Below are 19,349 nucleotides of genomic sequence, written 5' to 3'. Positions count from 1 at the left end.
TTGTATAAGAAATCATTTATTTATCACAGAGGAGAAAATGAAGATCACAACAAAGATAGCTATCACTTCAATGAAGAATTATCATAAACTTTATACTCTGTCAATTCCAAAACAAGAACAATTGGAATTAGACGACATTCAAACAGTGAGTCATCATATTCAGAAAACAAAGGCATATGGCATTAAACCTGATTATATCACCTGAAGAAAACATCCATTATCTCTATACATAATCAGCATTATTATGCATTGATAAGATAAAGTCATTATGTGAAAGAAGTAAATAATATTCACATTCAAAAAATAAATTTCATTAGCGCTTCATGAAATATTTGCATTCATTAAGCGTTGCAGTTCATACCCTCATGTGTTTTCAAAATGATATATATTTCTTATATTTACATTCTAATACATTCCCGTCGGATTCCCAGTTGATAAAATCGAAGTTCTATATTTCATCAAGATTCAAACATGCATTGTTTACAACTGCAGCAAATTCATGAGGAGATGGCTATCACTACAATTTGTAAAAAATGTCAAAGGCAAAAACATTGGAAATGTAAATACAGTCAAACCTCATTATTTCGAACTCGATGGGACCAAGAAGAAACTTCGAGATATCCAAGATTCAAGATATCGTGGGTAAAATACTTAAAGAATACTGCAAGTGGTTGGGACTTCCAAATCACCTCGACATAACCATGGTATTTGAGATATTAGTGTTCGAGAGAGCGAAGTTCAACTGTATATACAGGTAAAATTTATACATCATCATACCAAATAATCACGCGAGAATAGCATTTTTCTTTTAAAAAAAACCACAAAGTAATTACATGTACATGTGTGTTTGATATGTGTGACTGATGATGACTTGAAAAAGAAATGTTTGATTAACGCCAAAGAAAATATTCAAAATCATAAAACTATATTGAAAGCATTGTTGCTGTAATATTGTAAAACAAACAATATCTTCAGGTGGGTACCCTGAACAGATGAGTACTGAACGTAAAATATACTGGGTGTCAGTGAATTAGTTCAAACAAACACGAAATATTCAGTATAAAATCATTGCTTAGCTTTCCGAGTATTTCACTATTCCATCCGGAAGCATTGCACTGTGGAAATTTATGTGGAAAAAACATTGCATCTAGGCAAATACTATGTTTCAAAATTAATTGATGAAAAATATACGAGTAATTACATGTAAATAGCGATAGGGAAAAACATTACTCACATAATAATTACAACAAAAGTGAAATATCACATCACACCTATCATAGTTTATCAAAGATAGGACAGATACCAGGACAAGTGTCAACTGTTGACCTGTCAACTGTCAACCTTTCCCTCACTGAACCAACCAGCAATAAAAAAAGAAGATATTGCGCAATAATTTAAAAGATAAAATTTGAGAAAAGAACTATTTGTTCGTATACTACTGTTGAGCCACATAATGTTTCTTTGAAATATCTAAGTACTTAGTGTGTCCATTTCATAAAAATAGGTATGCACACTCCTAATACAATTAAAATATATATACAAAATATGTAAAAATATTTTGAAAAAACTCTACTATATAAAATCATTAAGATTTTTAAAATACTGCATCTTTAATAATAAATATGTGCAAGAAATCGAGGGAAAAAAAATGTAACTACACCTTGATTGTGTCAATATCACATATATATACCCATTGTTTATAGAGTTTCTGAGTTACACCTAGATGACTTGTTTTGTTTATAACAAGAAAGGACATTTCATTGAAAACGCTTAATAACAACGTGAAAGGAAATTAAACATAATTCACAACATACATGCAGATTTCTCTCGAACATGGTTGGAAAACCCAAATGCTTCAAACTTCTCTTAAATTAACAAACTTTCCGTTTACAACATTACATATTTCTCTCCTAATTAATAATAAATTCTAAATAGAAATTTTAAAAGTGGACAACGATACAATATATATATATATATACTGTATACAATTACAGTTTCGCCCATAAACAAGTTTCAGTTTCTTGCTTCATTAAGGACATATGTGACATTTCTCAATATGTAATTTTTTGTGACATTTCACATACATTGTACAATTAACGTGCATTCTATCTCGTTCTACAAAAAATCCTGGGGTATACTACCATGTTTGTTTTAGAGTTATCATATTTTGATAGTTCCTGGTTGCTTGTAATTAAATATGTAAAGTCAGCTCTAATGTATTACAATAAGTTGTAAAATGGGCATTACTGTAGCAAAGCGGAAAGAAAAACGTCTGAAACAATCAGGTATCGAACCTGGTATTCTTGCACAACTAATTAAGGACCTAACCACTGCACTACCCAGGCCGATATACAAAGAAAGGTAATATTACTATAATATAAAATTTAAACCTGATTTGGAAATCACACAAGAACTCTTCATATCAAGAAGATGAAAAAATAATTCAACAGAAAATGTCAAAATATTATTGTACACATTCTACACTTTTCATCCATATTAGATTTGTCTGGTGTGTTGTTCCTCCTTAAGAAGTTCTGTCGTCATCTTTTATAGAATACATTATAAAACATCATAAAAACCTTGAATATGAAATGAGGATATTTCAGATTGTTTACATACATATGGCACATTATCATCATGATAACAATGTTTCAGTTTTGTAATCTATCTATGCCTCGGCTATCTATTTCACTAAATAAGGTATATGTGAAACTTTTAAATTTCAAAATATTGTACATAACCCCCCCCCCCCCAACTTTCCATCCATATCAAACTTCTCATTGTCATTCATCCTTAAAACAATTACAAACGTGCTCTGGTTAGACATAACTTCCCCTATATAAGTACAGGTGACATATATTTGATACAAAGTTTAAAAATGGTGACACAAATACAAATAAAAATTTCTGGTTTTATACCCTGTAGGCTATACATACAATAAAGTTGGAAATCAATATGATAAACAAAAATTTCCTCATTTCAACAAATAGAAACCAATAAATAATTCTGTGTGACCATATATTGTTATTATATATCTCTTCTTCTTCTCTCCAGCCAATATCTCATTCAAGCTCATCATTTTTCTTTCTTCCTTCTCTCTCCATTTGTTGCAATTCCATTAGAGCTCTCTTTCTTTATTATGTCTTGTACTGGACCACAGCCCTCAAATGAGCTTGGATTTCTGAAGGAGCCCCCAATCCTGTCCCAGAGAGTAAAGAACTGTCCGTAATTGTAATTATAAAACAGGTGGTGATCTGTATGGTGGGCGGAGCCATTGATGAAAGGCTTTAGCAGGCCTGGCACTCGATAATCACCATCATGAATAGATACAGTCCAAATGTTGACAAACACAAACAGGCCTAGATATGTCCATTTGTGTAGTGGAAACAGGAAAGGGTAGATATGATATGGACAACTCTGGAGAAATCCATCCAGGGGGTGAAACGCATGTGAGGCAAACGGGGTGGGAACCTTCCATTTGTGATGGTCTTTGTGGATGTATTTGTAGATAAGTTTGTGGTGAAGGAATCGGTGGATCCAATAAATACAGGCATCGGTGAACACGATGAAGCTCACAATGCTGAACAGGATGTTACACCAGCCTGCATAAGAAAAAAATCTCTGTCACTATTTACTGTAAAAAAATCTTCATCACTATATAAAGTAAAAAATCTCCATCACTATATGTAGTAAAAAATCTCCATCCCTATTTACAGTAAAAAATCTCCATCATTATTTACAGAAAAAAATCTCCATCACTATTTACATAAAAAAATCTCCATCCCTATTTACAGTAAAAAATCTCCATCACTATATAAAGTAAAAAATCTCCATCCCTATTTACAGTAAAAAATCTCCATCACTATTTACATAAAAAAATCTCCATCACTATTTACATAAAAAAATCTCCATCACTATTTACATAAAAAAATCTCCATCCCTATTTACAGAAAAAAATCTCCATCACTATATAAAGTAAAAAATCTCAATCCCTATTTACAGTAAAAAATCTCCATTACTATTTACATAAAAAAATCTCCATCACTATTTACATAAAAAAATCTCCATCCCTATTACAGAAAAAAATCTCCATCACTATATAAAGTAAAAAATCTCCATCACTGTACAGTAAAAACATCCTTACCAAGCGAACACATTTATAACAAGAGGCCCAGGGGCCTTATAGGTCATCTGAGTATCATGTAACAACCTTCCAATGTTTGAATTAGGTTTGTGTTTAAATATAAGAATTTACTTTTGGATGGAAGAAACATTGAATAGCTATGTGGTCAGCCCCGCCTTTGCACCAGAACCTCTGACCCAGGGGCCATAAATTTCAGTTTTGAAAGAAGCATCCTTGATCATCATTATCATACTATTAGTTTGTCTACTTAATACCCAGTAGCAGAGAAAATTTTCAAAGAAATAAAATGCATTTTCACTATATGATCAATAGGGCCCCACCCTAATACCAGAACCCCTGACCCAGGGGCCATGAATTTCACAATTTTGAAAGAGGCATCCTTGCTCATCATAACCATGCTATTGGTTTGTCTACTTAATACCCAGGGACAGAGAAGAAGATTTTCAAAGAAATAATGCATTTTCACCATATGACTTATAGAGCCCCACTCTAGCACCAGAACCCCTGATCCAGGGGCCATGAATTTCACAATTTTTAACAAGAGGTACTGTGAGCAATGCTCACTAAGAATACCCCCCGCTTACCCCAATCTCCCAAAGGGTGTTGGTAATAGGTATAAACTACCTCTTTTCTGAGTGTTGCTACTTCGATGTCCAGTGCGCATGACCTTTGACCTTTTGACCCCAAAATCTATAGGGAACATCTTCATCCCATGGGTAGTCCATATGTATGATATGGTGACTGTAGGTGGAAAGGATAACGCTTTAGAACCCGGAAACCATATTGCTACTTCAATGTCCAGTGCGCGTGACCTTTGACCTTTTGACCCCAAAATCAATAGGGAACATCTTTATCCCATGGGTAGTCCATATGTATGATATGGTGACTGTAGGTGGAAAGGATAACGCTTTAGAGCCCGGAAACCATATTGCTACTTCAATGTCCAGTGCGCGTGACCTTTGACCTTTTGACCCCAAAATCGATAGGGAACATCTTCATCCTATGGGTAGTCCATATGTATGATATGGTGACTGTAGGTGGAAAGGATAACACTTTAGAGCCCGGAAACCATATTGCTACTTCGATGTCCAGTGTGCTTGACCTTTGACCTTTTGACCCCAAAATCGATAGGGAACATCTTCATCCCATGGGTAGTCCATTATATGATATGGTGACGGCAGGTGGAAAGGATAATGCTTTAGAGCCCGGAAACCATTGCGTCTACAGACGGACGGACGGACAGACGGACAACCCGATTCCAGTATACCCCCCCACAACTTGTTGCGGGGGGTATAAAGAGGCATCCTTGCTCATCATTACCATGCTATTAGTTTGTCTACTTAATACCCAGAGACAGAGAAGGTTTTCAAAGAATTTCTACATTTTCACTATATGACCAATAGAGCCCCACCCTAACACAAGAACCCCTGCCCCAGGGGCCATGAATTTCACAATTGTGGTAGAGGGTTCAATGCTCATTATAATTATGCCCACAGTTTGGCTTCTTGATGTCCAGGAGTAAAGAAGAAGATTTTTTAAAATTACACTCATTTTGATGGTTTTTGCCCCACCCCTCAGGCCCCAGGGGGGCAGGGACCACGAATTTCACAATTTTTGTTCCCCTCCACCCACAGATGCTATATGCCAAAATTGGTTGAAATTGGTTCAGGGGTTTCAGAGAAGAAGCTGAAAATGTTCAAATGTTAATGCACGACGACGGACAAAAACAGATAGCAATAGGTCACCTGAATGAATTCAGGTGACCTAATAAATTCACACTTACAGCAAAGTAATTTGAATTTCCTGTAGTTTTAAAACATGCTATGAATTTATTGTATATAACGAATTTTAAAAGTTTATAACGAGTCAAAATTGTTCATCCCCAGCATTTCACTATAAGAGTGTTTTACTATAAAACAGCAATAATGACTTGGAGTATAGTCCAGGAAAACCACAGTGCAATTTAATATACAGTCCAGGAAACTTACAGTGCCATTTAATATACAGTCCAGGAAACTTACAGTGCCATTTAATATACAGTCCAGGAAACTTTCAGAACCAATGCAAACTTATTTTCATATGGCCCTAATCATTGTGGGGACACAATTTCATACTTTAAAAAAAATAGCATACCGTAAACCAACTTTTATTCACAAAGACTTTACTTGGCATAAGGTGTATGTGTACCCAGTTTGACAGTCCTAGCCCTAACAGTTCAGTCTGTATACTGCTTACAAGGTTTTCCTAAGTGATACTACGACCTTAACCCTTAACCTTGAAGATCAAAAGACGTCCTCCACTTGGCATGAGGAGTATGTGTATCAAGTTTGATTGTCCTAGCCCTAAAAATTCCGTCTATATTCTGCCTACAAGGCTTTCCTATTTAACTTATATGACATACGACCTTGAAAAACAATAGAAATCTTCCTCTCATCATGGTGATAAAATGTACAAAGTTGTAAGATCCTGGAGCCTATGGTTCATTTTGCATTTTGCCCACAAGGTCCAGACAAACGAACAGACGGTGCCATACCATAATACCTCCCGTCCTTGATAGGCGTATACGAATGGGAAGAATAAAAAACAATGTTATTTTACAGAACTGTAACATTCACTTAAACTATGAATTATCTTAAAATTGATAAAGCAGTTTTACACCCAACACTACAGTATAAAATGGTTACAGTGAATACACTTATAATGAATTCATGCTTATAGTGAAGAGATTTTCATTTCCTGTAGTTTTAAACATATAATTAACTTAATATTGGATATATCATATTATGTTTACAACGAATCAAAATTGTTAGTCCTTAGTTCTCTCTCGAAGCGTGTTTTACTGTATTAAATGACTATACCTACCAACCAAAGAATTCGGGACTGTGTCATACAGCTTACTATAACCTCTGACCTCTACAAAGAACAAAGCTACGGTCGGCAGGGACATGAGGGGGACTGACTTAATGGTGTACAGTATCTCCAACTTCACCTGGTCCTGTAATCACAAACATCACAGCTACATGTAGTTCCCTCACAAACATTTACTATATAGATAGATAAGAAAGATAAATACATGTAGATACAGTTTACTTAAGATATATTGAAACTCAAGGGACAAACCTGAATCGTGCATTATATCCAAAGTTCAATAACTGATGTTGAACTAATTAAATAATATTACTCTGGGGATTTATTTTTACTTTAATATTACAGATAGTTCAATATAAGTAACTTCAATATTATACACCTATTTACTGGCTATGAGGACAATAGCAAGTTTATTGTCCCCCAAGACAGCAATTAGGTGCAGCCGAGACAATAACATTGCTATTGTCCGAATAGTCAGTAAATAGGTGTTTTATTATACCAAAGTAGACTTCCTTGTGTCAGACATACCAAAGTGAAGTAAACTAACAATCGGCATTAGATGGAATCAACCGAGGTGATCTGCGTGGTAAACTAATTAGAGTTATCAGACTTTGATGTCACAGAAAAGAAAACGCGGGAAAATATAGCATCCGGTAAATAGTTTCAAGACTATTTCCTTAGGGTGAGATAGTTCAAAAACTATTTCAAGGCTAGCGTTATCCAGAAGAAATAGCAAATTTATTCACCTAACATTTATATATAGCAAAATCATTCTGAGGTATAATAAAACAGATAATTCAATCAATATAAGTGACTTCAGTATAACAGATAGTTCCATACAGCAGTTCCATATAACAGATAGTTTAATATAAGTGACTTCAATATAACATATAGTTCAATATAAGCAACTTCAAAATAATTGGATCCCATGGGGATCCGGGTTAGAATAGGTCCTCAGTACCCCTTACTTGTCGTAAGAGGCAACTAAATGGGAGGTCCATCGGATGAAACCCCAAAAACTGAGGCACTATGTCACAGCAGGTGTGGCATGATAAAGATTGCTCCCTGCTCAAAGGTCATAAGCACTGAGCATTTTGCAGCCCTTCTTTCGCAATGGTGATGTCTCAATATCAGTGTAAGATTCTCGAGGGAGATGTTAAACAATACACAATCAATCAATCTATATAGTAGACTGTGGATAGATGATGGATATATAGATTGATAGGAATGTGCACATAATGGTGTGCAATACCCATGTGAGTTAGGACTAGGAATAGACGTTTCGATGCAAATAAGATGACTGAAGTAAATTAAAACTATCATGGTATATATTCTAAGCCTTTTCATGTAAGTATTGGATGTATATGACATGCACTGCGTAGGTTTGACTATGATGTCACATTATGTCATTGTTTGCTACGGAGGAAAACAAACAATATCAACAAAACCGCTTCAGTGCAAAGGTATACCCTTTAATAAATTTTATAAAATATTACTAATAGTATGAGAATAAACAGAATTGTCTACACAATGTTGCTATTTCTGCCCAAATTTCACAAGTTCACCATGTGAATAATGATTCATATATTTTAGGTGCAATAATTGACAAAACGTGCAGACCAGTATAATTTACTTTAATTTACACAATGATCAAACAAGAAGATGTGGAGGATTTGTGTATATATCTAATTCCATCTTACCTAATGAAAGAATTACTGAAAAATTCCTTGAGCTGTATCAATTTAGTGTAAATTTAATAGTTTGCCAATACAACATATCATTGGGTCAAATGCTGTCTGTTGCGTTTCATATCGATTGTTAGGCTGTTCTTGGCACACTGATTTTGACTACGAATAACTGTTTACCTGATCAAGATATAGGGCTTACGCTGGGTGTGACCAGTTAACACGGGATGCTAACTCCTCCTAGGTGCCTGATGGTGTACACTATCTGTACAGACTCAACATGCTCAATGGTGTACACTATCTGTACAAACTTATTGGTGTACAATATTTGTACAGACTTAATGGTGTACACTATCTGTACAAACTTATTGGTGTACAATATTTGTACAGACTTAATGGTGTACACTATCTGTACAAACTAATTGGTGTACAATATTTGTACAGACTTAATGGTGTACACTATCTGTACAAACTTATTGGTGTACAATATTTGTACAGACTTAATGGTGTACACTATCTGTACAAACTTATTGGTGTACAATATTTGTACAGACTTAATGGTGTACACTATCTGTACAAACTTATTGGTATACAATATATGTACAGACTTAATGGTGTACACTATCTGTACAGACTTGATGATTGGTTATCATGTTTTGGTCATTGAATGAAAACTAATATCTCTAATCACTTTCAACTAAGTCCTGCACTCTAGCTGTCAACATAGATGGCTGACCCGGTATCATTTTGAAAGCTTTAATAGTTGGTTTTGATGTTTAAGTACTAGTCTGTGTAAGAATCATGCAAAATCGAAGATTATCAGTGGCGTGCCACCTTCAGCATGATTCTTACCGAGATTACTACTTAAATATTCAATCTTATAATAAAACAATTACTGACATTTTCTCGGTCAATACGATATGCTTTTAAGCTACCTCACTGAGAAGTAACTGTGTTTGGACTTCATACTGTATGCCAGATGTGGACACTACGTAACAACAATTAATCAACACGTAAGTAAATCTGAAGTGAGCAGTCTATAGCAAATACATGTGGATACTTGCTTATCATAGTATACACATTTACCTGGAGAAATAAAGGGTGCTTCATCAACCTTGAATCGAATATAGTCAGGTAGCTGAGTGTGGCCGTCATGAAATACAAGATATATCCCCCGATGTTGGTGATTAGTAAGAGACTGAGTATCTGGCGAACGGGGTCATCCTCTGCCCAGGTGGCGGGGTACACATACGGAGTCAGGACGAACTGGTCTGCGTAATTCAGAACTATGTCCATTCTGTGTACAAAGAGAGGAGGATTAGCTGTACACATGTAACATATACACAGCTATACCCTCTAGCGGGGGTTTTCCACGGGGTGATTAATTTGGCTTATCTTATCAGTTAGATAGCTTTCCGCCAAACTTTCACTCGCCAAATATATGCACCTAATTATGATTTCAGTATTTGAAAGATAGATAACTCTTCCTTGTCAACCAAAATTTATTCTGCTAAAATCATTAGCATATCTTTGAGCCAGCAAACCGCCAAATTTTTGACCCAGTGGATCTGACCCACAGAGAAAAAAAAACAAACCACAATACAGTATTCATTTTCTCTGCACAGAGTGACATCTATAATGCCTCAAATTAAAGATTGATATTTCATGAATGAATTAATTGGGCTAAATTCAAAATCTCTCATTATATTAGTTGACTGTTTGGCTTTACATGGACAACAGTGGCATCTGTTTAGAGTTATCTACCTTGAAAACATTATTTGCTTCTAAGATTCTTTTATAAAAAAAACTTTTCTAGTTAATTGTAACTGACACATAACCATAAATGTTCCCCTTACCTTTCTCAGTGTTCAGTGTTTTCGTCGGAATAAATCTGAGTTCTTTGGTCTTCACTCTTGCCTGACTGAAACCAAAATTAAAACACCTGTCAGCAAGTCATGTAATTTTCAAACGATCTGCACCCATACTAATACATCTACTACAAACAATCTGCACCCATACTAATACATCTACTACAAACAATCTGCACCTATACTAATACATCTGCTACAAACAATCTGCACCTATACTCATACATCTACTACAAACAATCTGCACCTATACTAATACATCTACTACAAACAATCTGCACCTATACTCATACATCTACTACAAACAATCTGCACCTATACTCATACATCTGCTACAAACCAATCATTATAAATCAAGGGAGGAATTGCACCAAATTCATAGCTAGCATTTTATACAAAAGGAGCCTAATCTTCATTGCCTTCATATAATATGTCAGCAAAATAAAGGTCTTGCACACTTTCAGAATAGTTACACTTTTGAGAATTAACAAAAAATGAAGTTGATGTGCTCTTCATCATTAACTGTTTGTTTCAAGATTATACATTTTTAAAGTAAGACAAATTTCACAAATAAAAACAGATTAAGCTCATTCAGAATGATAAATCTCTGGAAAGCATTTTCAAATAGCTAATCTGAAAATGAATTGAATATTCAACATTTTACATTTAAAGTTACATCATAACAAATCATTAATATTGGTACAAGATAACTTACAAACAAAAGATGTTACATCGACTCAACCAAATTGATTGCCAATGGAAAAATGATTTATGACTCCCTATATGTACCTGTACCAACTTGCCCCCCAAACATCTCATTCCAGATTTAAAGACAATCATATAGAGTTGAATATTTAATAAATTATGTTACAAAGAGTTTGAACAGACTGCCATGTCTAATAACAACTGACACATCATAACAGAGACAATGTTTGTCTCTGCTGTCGATGTGATGAATATTGTGTGTCTATTTTAACCACTGGGAACTCCAAAATCATTTTTGAGAATACATGAGGGTATGAACTGCAACATTCATGCTAGCATACTTACGCTGCGTAAATATGCTTCACGGAGTTATCGTCACTAACCACCTCTATTGGGTCTAGGCCAGGGGTATACCAGGTATATATGTGTTTGTGTAATTGAATTACAAGTGGCCTCAAGTAATTAATGAATGATTGAAATAAAAATGTGGAAAATGCAATAATTAAATACCATATAAGGACACTAGCTGAACAAGTTGTCTGGGTGAATTAGTTGATCTGATTCATCAAATATACATAATACATGTAACCATTATAACCTTGGAGGGAGTTGGTATATTAATTTTTAACGTTGGGACGAGTTGGTGAATAAAATGAAAAGACTTGGTGAAACATTTGGTAAAACACTGGTGAAACATTTGGTGAAACACTTGGTGAAACATTTGGGGCGAATTGACCAAATCCTTGTAGGTTTGTTAATGAAAAATTCGGGACAAGATTGAAGATAATTGAGGATGGCAATCCCAGAGAGTTGGTCAATGATTGGCATTCATTTATACAGATGTTGTGACTAGCATAAGATAATAATAGTATGTATCAATTGTTCACTTTACCAGAAAAAACAATAACCTGCACTGTCGGATAATATATCACATCCTATGATCAGCTTACGATCGGCTGATGAACCCTAGTCGGCCTAGATAGGTAGAGCTGTCAGATGTAATCTTGGAAAACCAGTGTATCTTAATTTGTGCAATTACTCTGTAAGAAAATCGTAAATGAATGAAAAATCCATGTATCTAACTTTGTTTATTTTATATTGTAAAACAATATTCTCAATATTTAGTTATATAATATTGTACTGCACTGTGCAGTCTGACCCCATGGCCCCATTAATGAGTATTGCAACATTTATATAAAATGACACGGGAGATCATTATGACAAATTACAGTATTTCCTATGATACACTATATATCTAACATTCAATGTTTTAAACATGATATTATATACTCTGTGTAGGAGACCAAAGTCTTACCAAACACAAAGAATATCACCACGGTGTGTTGACATTAGTATTTGTTAATTCGTACGTGTATTTCATACCCGAATGAGAACAAATTAAAGAACGACCTACCCACCACTGAAGGTCATCTGGGAAATCATGGCCAAGCTTGTGAGATTGGCCAACAGAAGCGTCGAATTAACTAAACACTATGGCAATGTAGCATGGAAAGACTACATAAACAAAGGTATACTATGTAATTCAACAAATTACATTAACTTTTTGACGGCAGCGTGTTTGTAACTCACCATTTTAACTTTGGGAATATGGGTTATTCTACGGGCTTATAATAAAGATTTACTGAAGGTAGACGACATGCTTTCAAAACAAAATGACTTTTTTTAAAAAATATAACAAGATATATTGTAAAGGATATGGTTCATTCATTGAGGAGAACATTTAATCTTTGCAATGTTTTGACCCTTCGAACGTTGAGGAAATGCGGTCTGAAAGTAAAGTGATTTGGATTACAGTTTCGGCATTTATAGTATTCATAAGTTACCAACATTCATTCAAGAGGTAATATTCACTCACTACCCAGAGTTTGTGTTCATACCTTACATATGAAGTCTCAGATTGAATCTGACGGTGTTTGAAAGAAGACCTCTTGTTTACAACCCTTCAATGTCAACAAGAGTCAACAGTCTTGTTATCCTTGTGAAAGGGAAAATCATTCTTAATTTTTCTTGATTCGTAACATCTGACTGTGCACATGGAAATCTTAATATTTCCTCCTTGATGGACTAAAGACCTATTTTGGTTAATACAAGACATGGGCTGGTTTATACCTCTGCTGCAGATTAAACCCGGGACCTTTGACACTACAGTCCAGTGCTCTACCAATTGAGCTAAAGGGATAACCCATCAGACTGATCAGAAGGAAGGCATCTAACACTATCATATCAATCTTAGTTGAGATCGGCTCGGCTGAATATTTGGACCGACACCTTCACCGAATCTTGGAGCAGTCCTTAATAATTCATGTCAGGAAATTTATTTTCAGCTTCAATCGGTTCTAACAATTAATGTGCACTTGAGTGACACTGCTGTTTGCTTCAGATAAGTGATTTGACTGTTAAACTAACTCTCTATCACTATTAATTTTGCAGTGCTTACTGTGTAGGTATGAAAATCCCAAGATATAAATTTTCACTAAATTTTTCGTTCAAATAAAGACAGGGTTGGCAAAAAAGTGGTCAATATGAGTATTGACTGGACCGGTGGTCAATACTGGTTAAAACCGGTCAATACTGATCGATTGAAAATTATTTGGTCATTATAGTCTGTGTTATTTATTTTAAATGTTTAAGTGACCATTATGGTAAATTCTATAATTCATAACATGCACTATCAGTTTATAATATACTTATAAGTCATAATATTACATAGATAATGTACAAATGACTCTGTTGAATTGGGGAAGATGTAAAAGTTTCTGTTCAAATTCCTTAGTTTAACAAGAACTACCTATATAAGTATTGTTTCATCAATCTTCATTTAACTGTTGAATAAACATTTGAGGGGGTGGGTTGGTGATGTTTTCATAACAATAACAGGCACACTGGTCATCTCTGGTCCCAGCCTATGCTTATTAACACCTGTCAATTCTGCTTCCTGTGCTCAGGTAATGTCCAGCTACCTTTATTCTTAATTTGTCCAGGTACATGTATTAACAGGTATGTCTCCAGTCTTCAAGCTATGCTATAGAACTGTGACCCTCTGGTAGGTACTGAAGATATTTCGGTCAGTTTCAGCAAACCAAATATATTAAACTTATGAAATTACATATGTACATTTGATTATCTAATGAAAAATATTAATCAACAATTGACCCATATAATGAAAAGACTTAATTTATCTTTATCTTTGCAAGAAATGTACAAAAATAGGAAAATGGACAGTTTAAATCACAATTGACCAGTATTGACCACTTGGGGAGTATTGACCGGGGCGGTTAAAATCGGTTAAAACCACTGGTTAAAACCGGGGGCGGTTTTAACCGCCCAACCCTAAATGAAGACTTCCACGGCACAATATCTTAACTCCTGAAATTGAAGAGTTCCTATAGTCTGTTTTATCAAATTATTGATACATAGTATCTTCACATACCTACTTGTACATCCGATCATCGCTAATTTAAAAAAAAAAAAACTATAGGAAGTCTTCAGTTTCGGGAGATAAAATATTGCTCCATGGAAGTGATCATTTGAATGGAAAATTAAGTGATAGTTTATTTTATGGAATTTACATACTTAGACAATAATTAATGCAGCATTGAAAGTGATACAGAGTTGGTTTAATAGTCAACTAACTTATTTGAAGCAAACAGAAGTCTCACGATAGTTCATATTAATTGCTAGAATCGGCTGAAGCTGAAAGTAAATTTTAAGAATGAATAATGAAGGAATGTTATATAATACAAGATATGTATTATATTTAATGGGCTTCGACATATAATTATTTAATAATACTACTTGACGTGTAGATTTTTGTCATCATCATTTTGGATCATTATTACTACATGTATGCACAGAAGACTATAGCGATTACAATTTGAATGATGCGGCTAAGTTTTAACACAGAGACATTTTGTTTTCAGTTGGAAAATGTCAAGCCAATGGGCAGACTATGTCCAGGTTGCAGTTACTAGCCTATTACCTTAAAGCTGAGTTAGGACCTCCATCCCCAGGGGAAGCAAAGGCCAGCATTGCTAAGTTTTTGGATTATCCCTGGTCATTAAGTAGGGAGAAGGTTATGGCTATGACAACAAAAGTAAGTAAAGAAGAGTCAGTTCATAACTGATGATTTACTGATGTTAGACATTATATTTACAAATTACATTGTATGTATGTTGTTTCTTTATTTTTGTGGTTTGTAAATTCATGGATTCAAATCAGGCTAATTTCTATAGTGCCTATAAGTGGAAATTTTATAGTTTTGTAGTCATGAAAAGATATTCAATTGAATATGACATTTTCATTCAACAAAAATTATGTAGATTACACAGGGATTCGGGGACTACTTTAAGGTGATAGCTAGCCCCTAGAATCCACTCATTGAATTTTCCTCAATTTTAATTTAAACTATGGCTAATTTCGAGGCGTCCCTATATCAATCATTGAGTCAGTCACAGCCACAAAATAGACACTTTCAGAACCCCCTTTTGTTTTCAACTATTTTATGACCGTGTAAGGAATTCCAAAAAATAAAATCACGTGAAAATACACAATTTTTACTGATCAAGTGGTTGCTATCCGTTTCTACCTTTAAAAAAGAAAGTGAATGCAAGGATGAATTAAAACATATTTTAGGGTACTCTAGAGGGAATTATACTTGAATATAGGTTTTTCAGCTCCCCCGAGCGGAAATCTCAAGTGAGCTTTTTAGATCACCCGTCTATCTGTCCATCTGCTGTAAACTTTTCACATTTTCGTCTTCTTCTCCAGAACCAATGGGCCAATTTCAACCAAACTTGGCAAAAAACATCCTTGGGTGAAGGGCTTTCAAGTTTGTTCAAATGAAGGGTTATGTCCCTTTCAAAGGGAAGATAATCACAAAAATAGGGTGGTGTCATTTATAAATCTTATTCCCAAGAACCACTGGGTCAGAAGAGCTGAAATTTACATGAAAGCTTCCTGACATCATGCAGATTCAAGTTTGTAAAAATTATGGCCCCTGGGAGTAGGACATAGTGCATATTCAAGTTTGTAAAAATTATGGCCCCTGGGAGTAGGTTGGGGTCACAATAGGGATCAAAGTTTTACATGCAAATATATATAGGGAAAATCTTTAAATGTGGGCCAAAGTGACTCAGGTGAATGATGTGGCCCATAGGCCTTTTGTTTAAAACTGATTATTGGGGCATTGTGAAGGAGTTATTACTTGAAAACTGGAAGATGCATCTGATTCTCCTTCACAAACTGAAATTATAATGCACAGTCAGTCACTATTCTAAAAAAAGAATTACAGCGAATTACAAAAGACCGACCGGTTGAGTTTTCTATTGCCTGCTGGATTGATCAATAGACTTTACAATTGGTCAGCCAAGAATCACATTTGGTCTGAATTTAGGTCACAAAGTTACTCAAGCATAGAATGCTTTTACAGGTAAATCTGAGTTGATTTCAGTGTCTTTTGCAGCTATTTCCCTAGTTTTTTTTAAAGTGAATATCAATAAAATCAAATTTGATTATATTTCTCTCAAATTTACAATAAAATCAAATTTGATTATATTTCTCTTTCAAAAATACTTTTGATTACTTTAGTAAAGAAAAGGGTGCATTCTCTCTCTCTCTCTCTCTCTCATAATTTTTAAAATTATTTATTAAATTGAACTTTACTAAACTCTCACCAATTTCACTTTAGAAATTTTCATAGACATCTCACAAAGTGTCCACATGTACCATTCATTGGTTTGTCAATCTATATTTGAGGTCAGTCCATGATTCATATCACACAAAGAAAACTTCCAGAATACTCTTCTATTGTTACTCACGGTTTCTGACCAATAGAATTCCTGTTATTCTAGCTAAACCATTCAGGTTCAGTCTTCTATTGTTTAGTTATTCAATTTATAGTTTTCAGGGTTGGTTAGTGCACATCTTTCTTTGGGAATTTTACAACACCTATTCAGCTTATAACCATGAAAAAAAATAAGATGGGGAGATATTTTAGAAATGGAAAGGAAATTTCTGAAGAAACAACAAAGAAATTATTGACCTATACAATGAGAAAAATTCTTTGACTGAAATAATCAGTAAAACTAGATGGGGTTGTCACTCACACTGAGAAAAAAAAGTTGTCAATTCTTTGTCATACCTGAGTAACTCTGTGACCTAAATTCAGACCAAATGCAATACTTTGCTGACCAAATTGTAAAGTATATTGATCAATCCAGCAGGCAATTGAAAACTCAACCGGTCTTTTGTAATTCGCTGTAACCAGATTATTTTCTAAATAAAATAATGAAATCCATAATTAATACTTGTAAAGTTGGTCATGTTGATAGCAGTTTTTCTTCACACTCGTATATTACAAATGTTTTGTAATGGTTTCATTGTAGTTTTATACCATAAACAAAGATGACTATTCTTTTATTACAGTCTACTCTTTGCATCCTGATTTCACAAATAAATTCTAGAAATAATTTGTTGTATGGATATATCATATATAGGAAATGATTGATTTTACAAACTAAATCTGAGGGTCCTCATAAATTTGCTACATAACTAAGTTGTACTGTGCAATCTTTAGATTTTTCAAACTGCGTTTGATGACATTGATAATAGGGTGAAAGGTCAGAATGAATGAAAACAATCACACACGTTACGTACTTTGGGAACACACTTTGTACGGATGTATTAATTGTATTTACAGCTGCAACGGGAGAAACAAATATTTTAAAAAAAAAAAAAATTACATGCTATTTTAGAGCTGTGGGAATTGTGTAAAAAAATTTTTTCGGAACATTACTAGTGGCATTTAAAATTATTCTTCCAAAAAAAATCCTTATGATAAAATCATAGTATCGGGGACCTTCAATAAATATGTGGCAATTGTATGAGTGTTCATGGCATTAAAAGGAGGCAGGGATATGGAAGAGTTACCTTCCCTGAAATCTGAAAAACTGATCAACATTACCTCACAGTCCTGTTAAAGTTCCCTGAATTTAATTTCAGTCCGAAATTCTCCCAAACTTTATCAAATGGACACCTTTTCAAAAATGTTTAAGTATCTTTTGAGATTTTGTGACCTATTTAGAAATAAAGTCAATAGGACGTGAAAATTTACTACATTTACTGCCCATTTCCACTATTGTTACTGACACATTAAACTGATTTGATGAGAAATCTTGTCAATTAATTTTTTTTTTCAAAACAGATATACTATGTTCATGGACTTAATACATCATAGAAATGTAAAGTACTGAAGTTTGCCTCCATGTTGTGTTGTGGTGATAATTTTGTGATCGCTCACTAAGTACTGTATCTGCTTTTTATCATCATATGTTAATTAAAATGATTCTTTGAATGCATATCAATATTTAAGAACTCCAAAGAACTGTACAAACAGATTTTAATTTAAATATTTATTTTAAATTCATAAGGTAATTAGTGGAAAAATTTGAGAAAATTAAAAAAGAAATCTCCCTAATTACCCCATAGCGATTTTCTCAGTTTTGAGAGCTTTATCATAGTGACACCACAATTATATCAAACAGCGGTAACATCACAGTCTATCAGAAGATGTAATTTGTCATAGGTAGTAAAGCAACAACAGCCACTGTTATGACATTCAGTCTCTGACTTACATACAACATATTTCAATTATGTGATCAGCATCCTGCCTATCTTTAAGCTATTGGGCCAAATTCATGATCACGGGGAATCTAAAAAGTCATGTCATTTAACGATTTTGCTTAGAAAAATATGTTTGATTTCTAATATCCACTTCTTTGATATGAATAATTACTACTTGACTTAGTTATGTAAATTGACACATTATTTCTGCAATTTTTTTCAGGAGGCAGTCTGCAAGTCTTTACTAATAGTTGATGTTGCGATCTTTTTTGCCATTGGTGAGGCTCTAGGCCGTGGTCAATGGGCCGCCTACCCCATCAAGGGCGCTTGTGGTCAAGAACATGCTAATATGTTTACGGAGGAAGATATAAAGAGGATGGATGCAGAGAGAGCAAAGGCCAACAAATAGTCGGACTTTTCTGGACATTTATAGACTTA

At 34.3% G+C, this 19,349-nt stretch overlaps 2 protein-coding genes across 4 annotated transcripts in view; one reads left to right on the top strand and one right to left on the bottom strand.

The window, feature by feature from the left end:
* LOC125682600 (lathosterol oxidase-like) lies at positions 1-12,662 on the bottom strand. Of its 3 annotated transcripts, none has more exons than XM_048923275.2 (6): positions 12,586-12,662; positions 12,163-12,310; positions 10,554-10,618; positions 9,784-9,994; positions 7,007-7,139; positions 1-3,602 (listed from the first exon to the last, which is right to left on the bottom strand). In XM_048923275.2, the coding sequence occupies exons 4-6, from the start codon at positions 9,991-9,993 to the stop codon at positions 3,076-3,078; spliced, it is 870 nt and encodes a 289-aa protein (XP_048779232.2). In that variant the 5' UTR covers position 9,994; positions 10,554-10,618; positions 12,163-12,310; positions 12,586-12,662; the 3' UTR covers positions 1-3,075. The 3 variants fall into 3 exon arrangements, with proteins under 3 accessions (XP_048779232.2, XP_048779233.2, XP_056012194.1); XM_048923276.2 differs by having other exon boundaries at positions 12,179-12,310; positions 12,586-12,642; XM_056156219.1 differs by lacking the exon at positions 12,163-12,310 and having other exon boundaries at positions 12,586-12,659.
* LOC125682601 (uncharacterized) overlaps positions 12,647-19,349 on the top strand; it is a 6,765-nt gene continuing 62 nt past the window's right edge. Inside the window, exons 1-3 of the mRNA XM_048923277.2 lie at positions 12,647-12,799; positions 15,212-15,384; positions 19,135-19,349. The exon at positions 19,135-19,349 is cut by the window's right edge and continues 62 nt beyond it. Of these exons, the coding sequence (XP_048779234.1) occupies positions 12,712-12,799; positions 15,212-15,384; positions 19,135-19,320 (447 nt within the window). The 5' untranslated portion in view covers positions 12,647-12,711 and the 3' untranslated portion in view covers positions 19,321-19,349. The remainder of the gene's footprint in view (positions 12,800-15,211; positions 15,385-19,134) is intronic.

Source organism: Ostrea edulis, chromosome 2 (genome assembly GCF_947568905.1).
Source record: "Ostrea edulis chromosome 2, xbOstEdul1.1, whole genome shotgun sequence".
Classification (NCBI taxonomy): domain Eukaryota; kingdom Metazoa; phylum Mollusca; class Bivalvia; order Ostreida; family Ostreidae; genus Ostrea; species Ostrea edulis.
The sequence above is the reverse complement of the archived record's forward strand: the minus strand, read 5'-3'. Positions and strand labels throughout refer to the sequence as shown.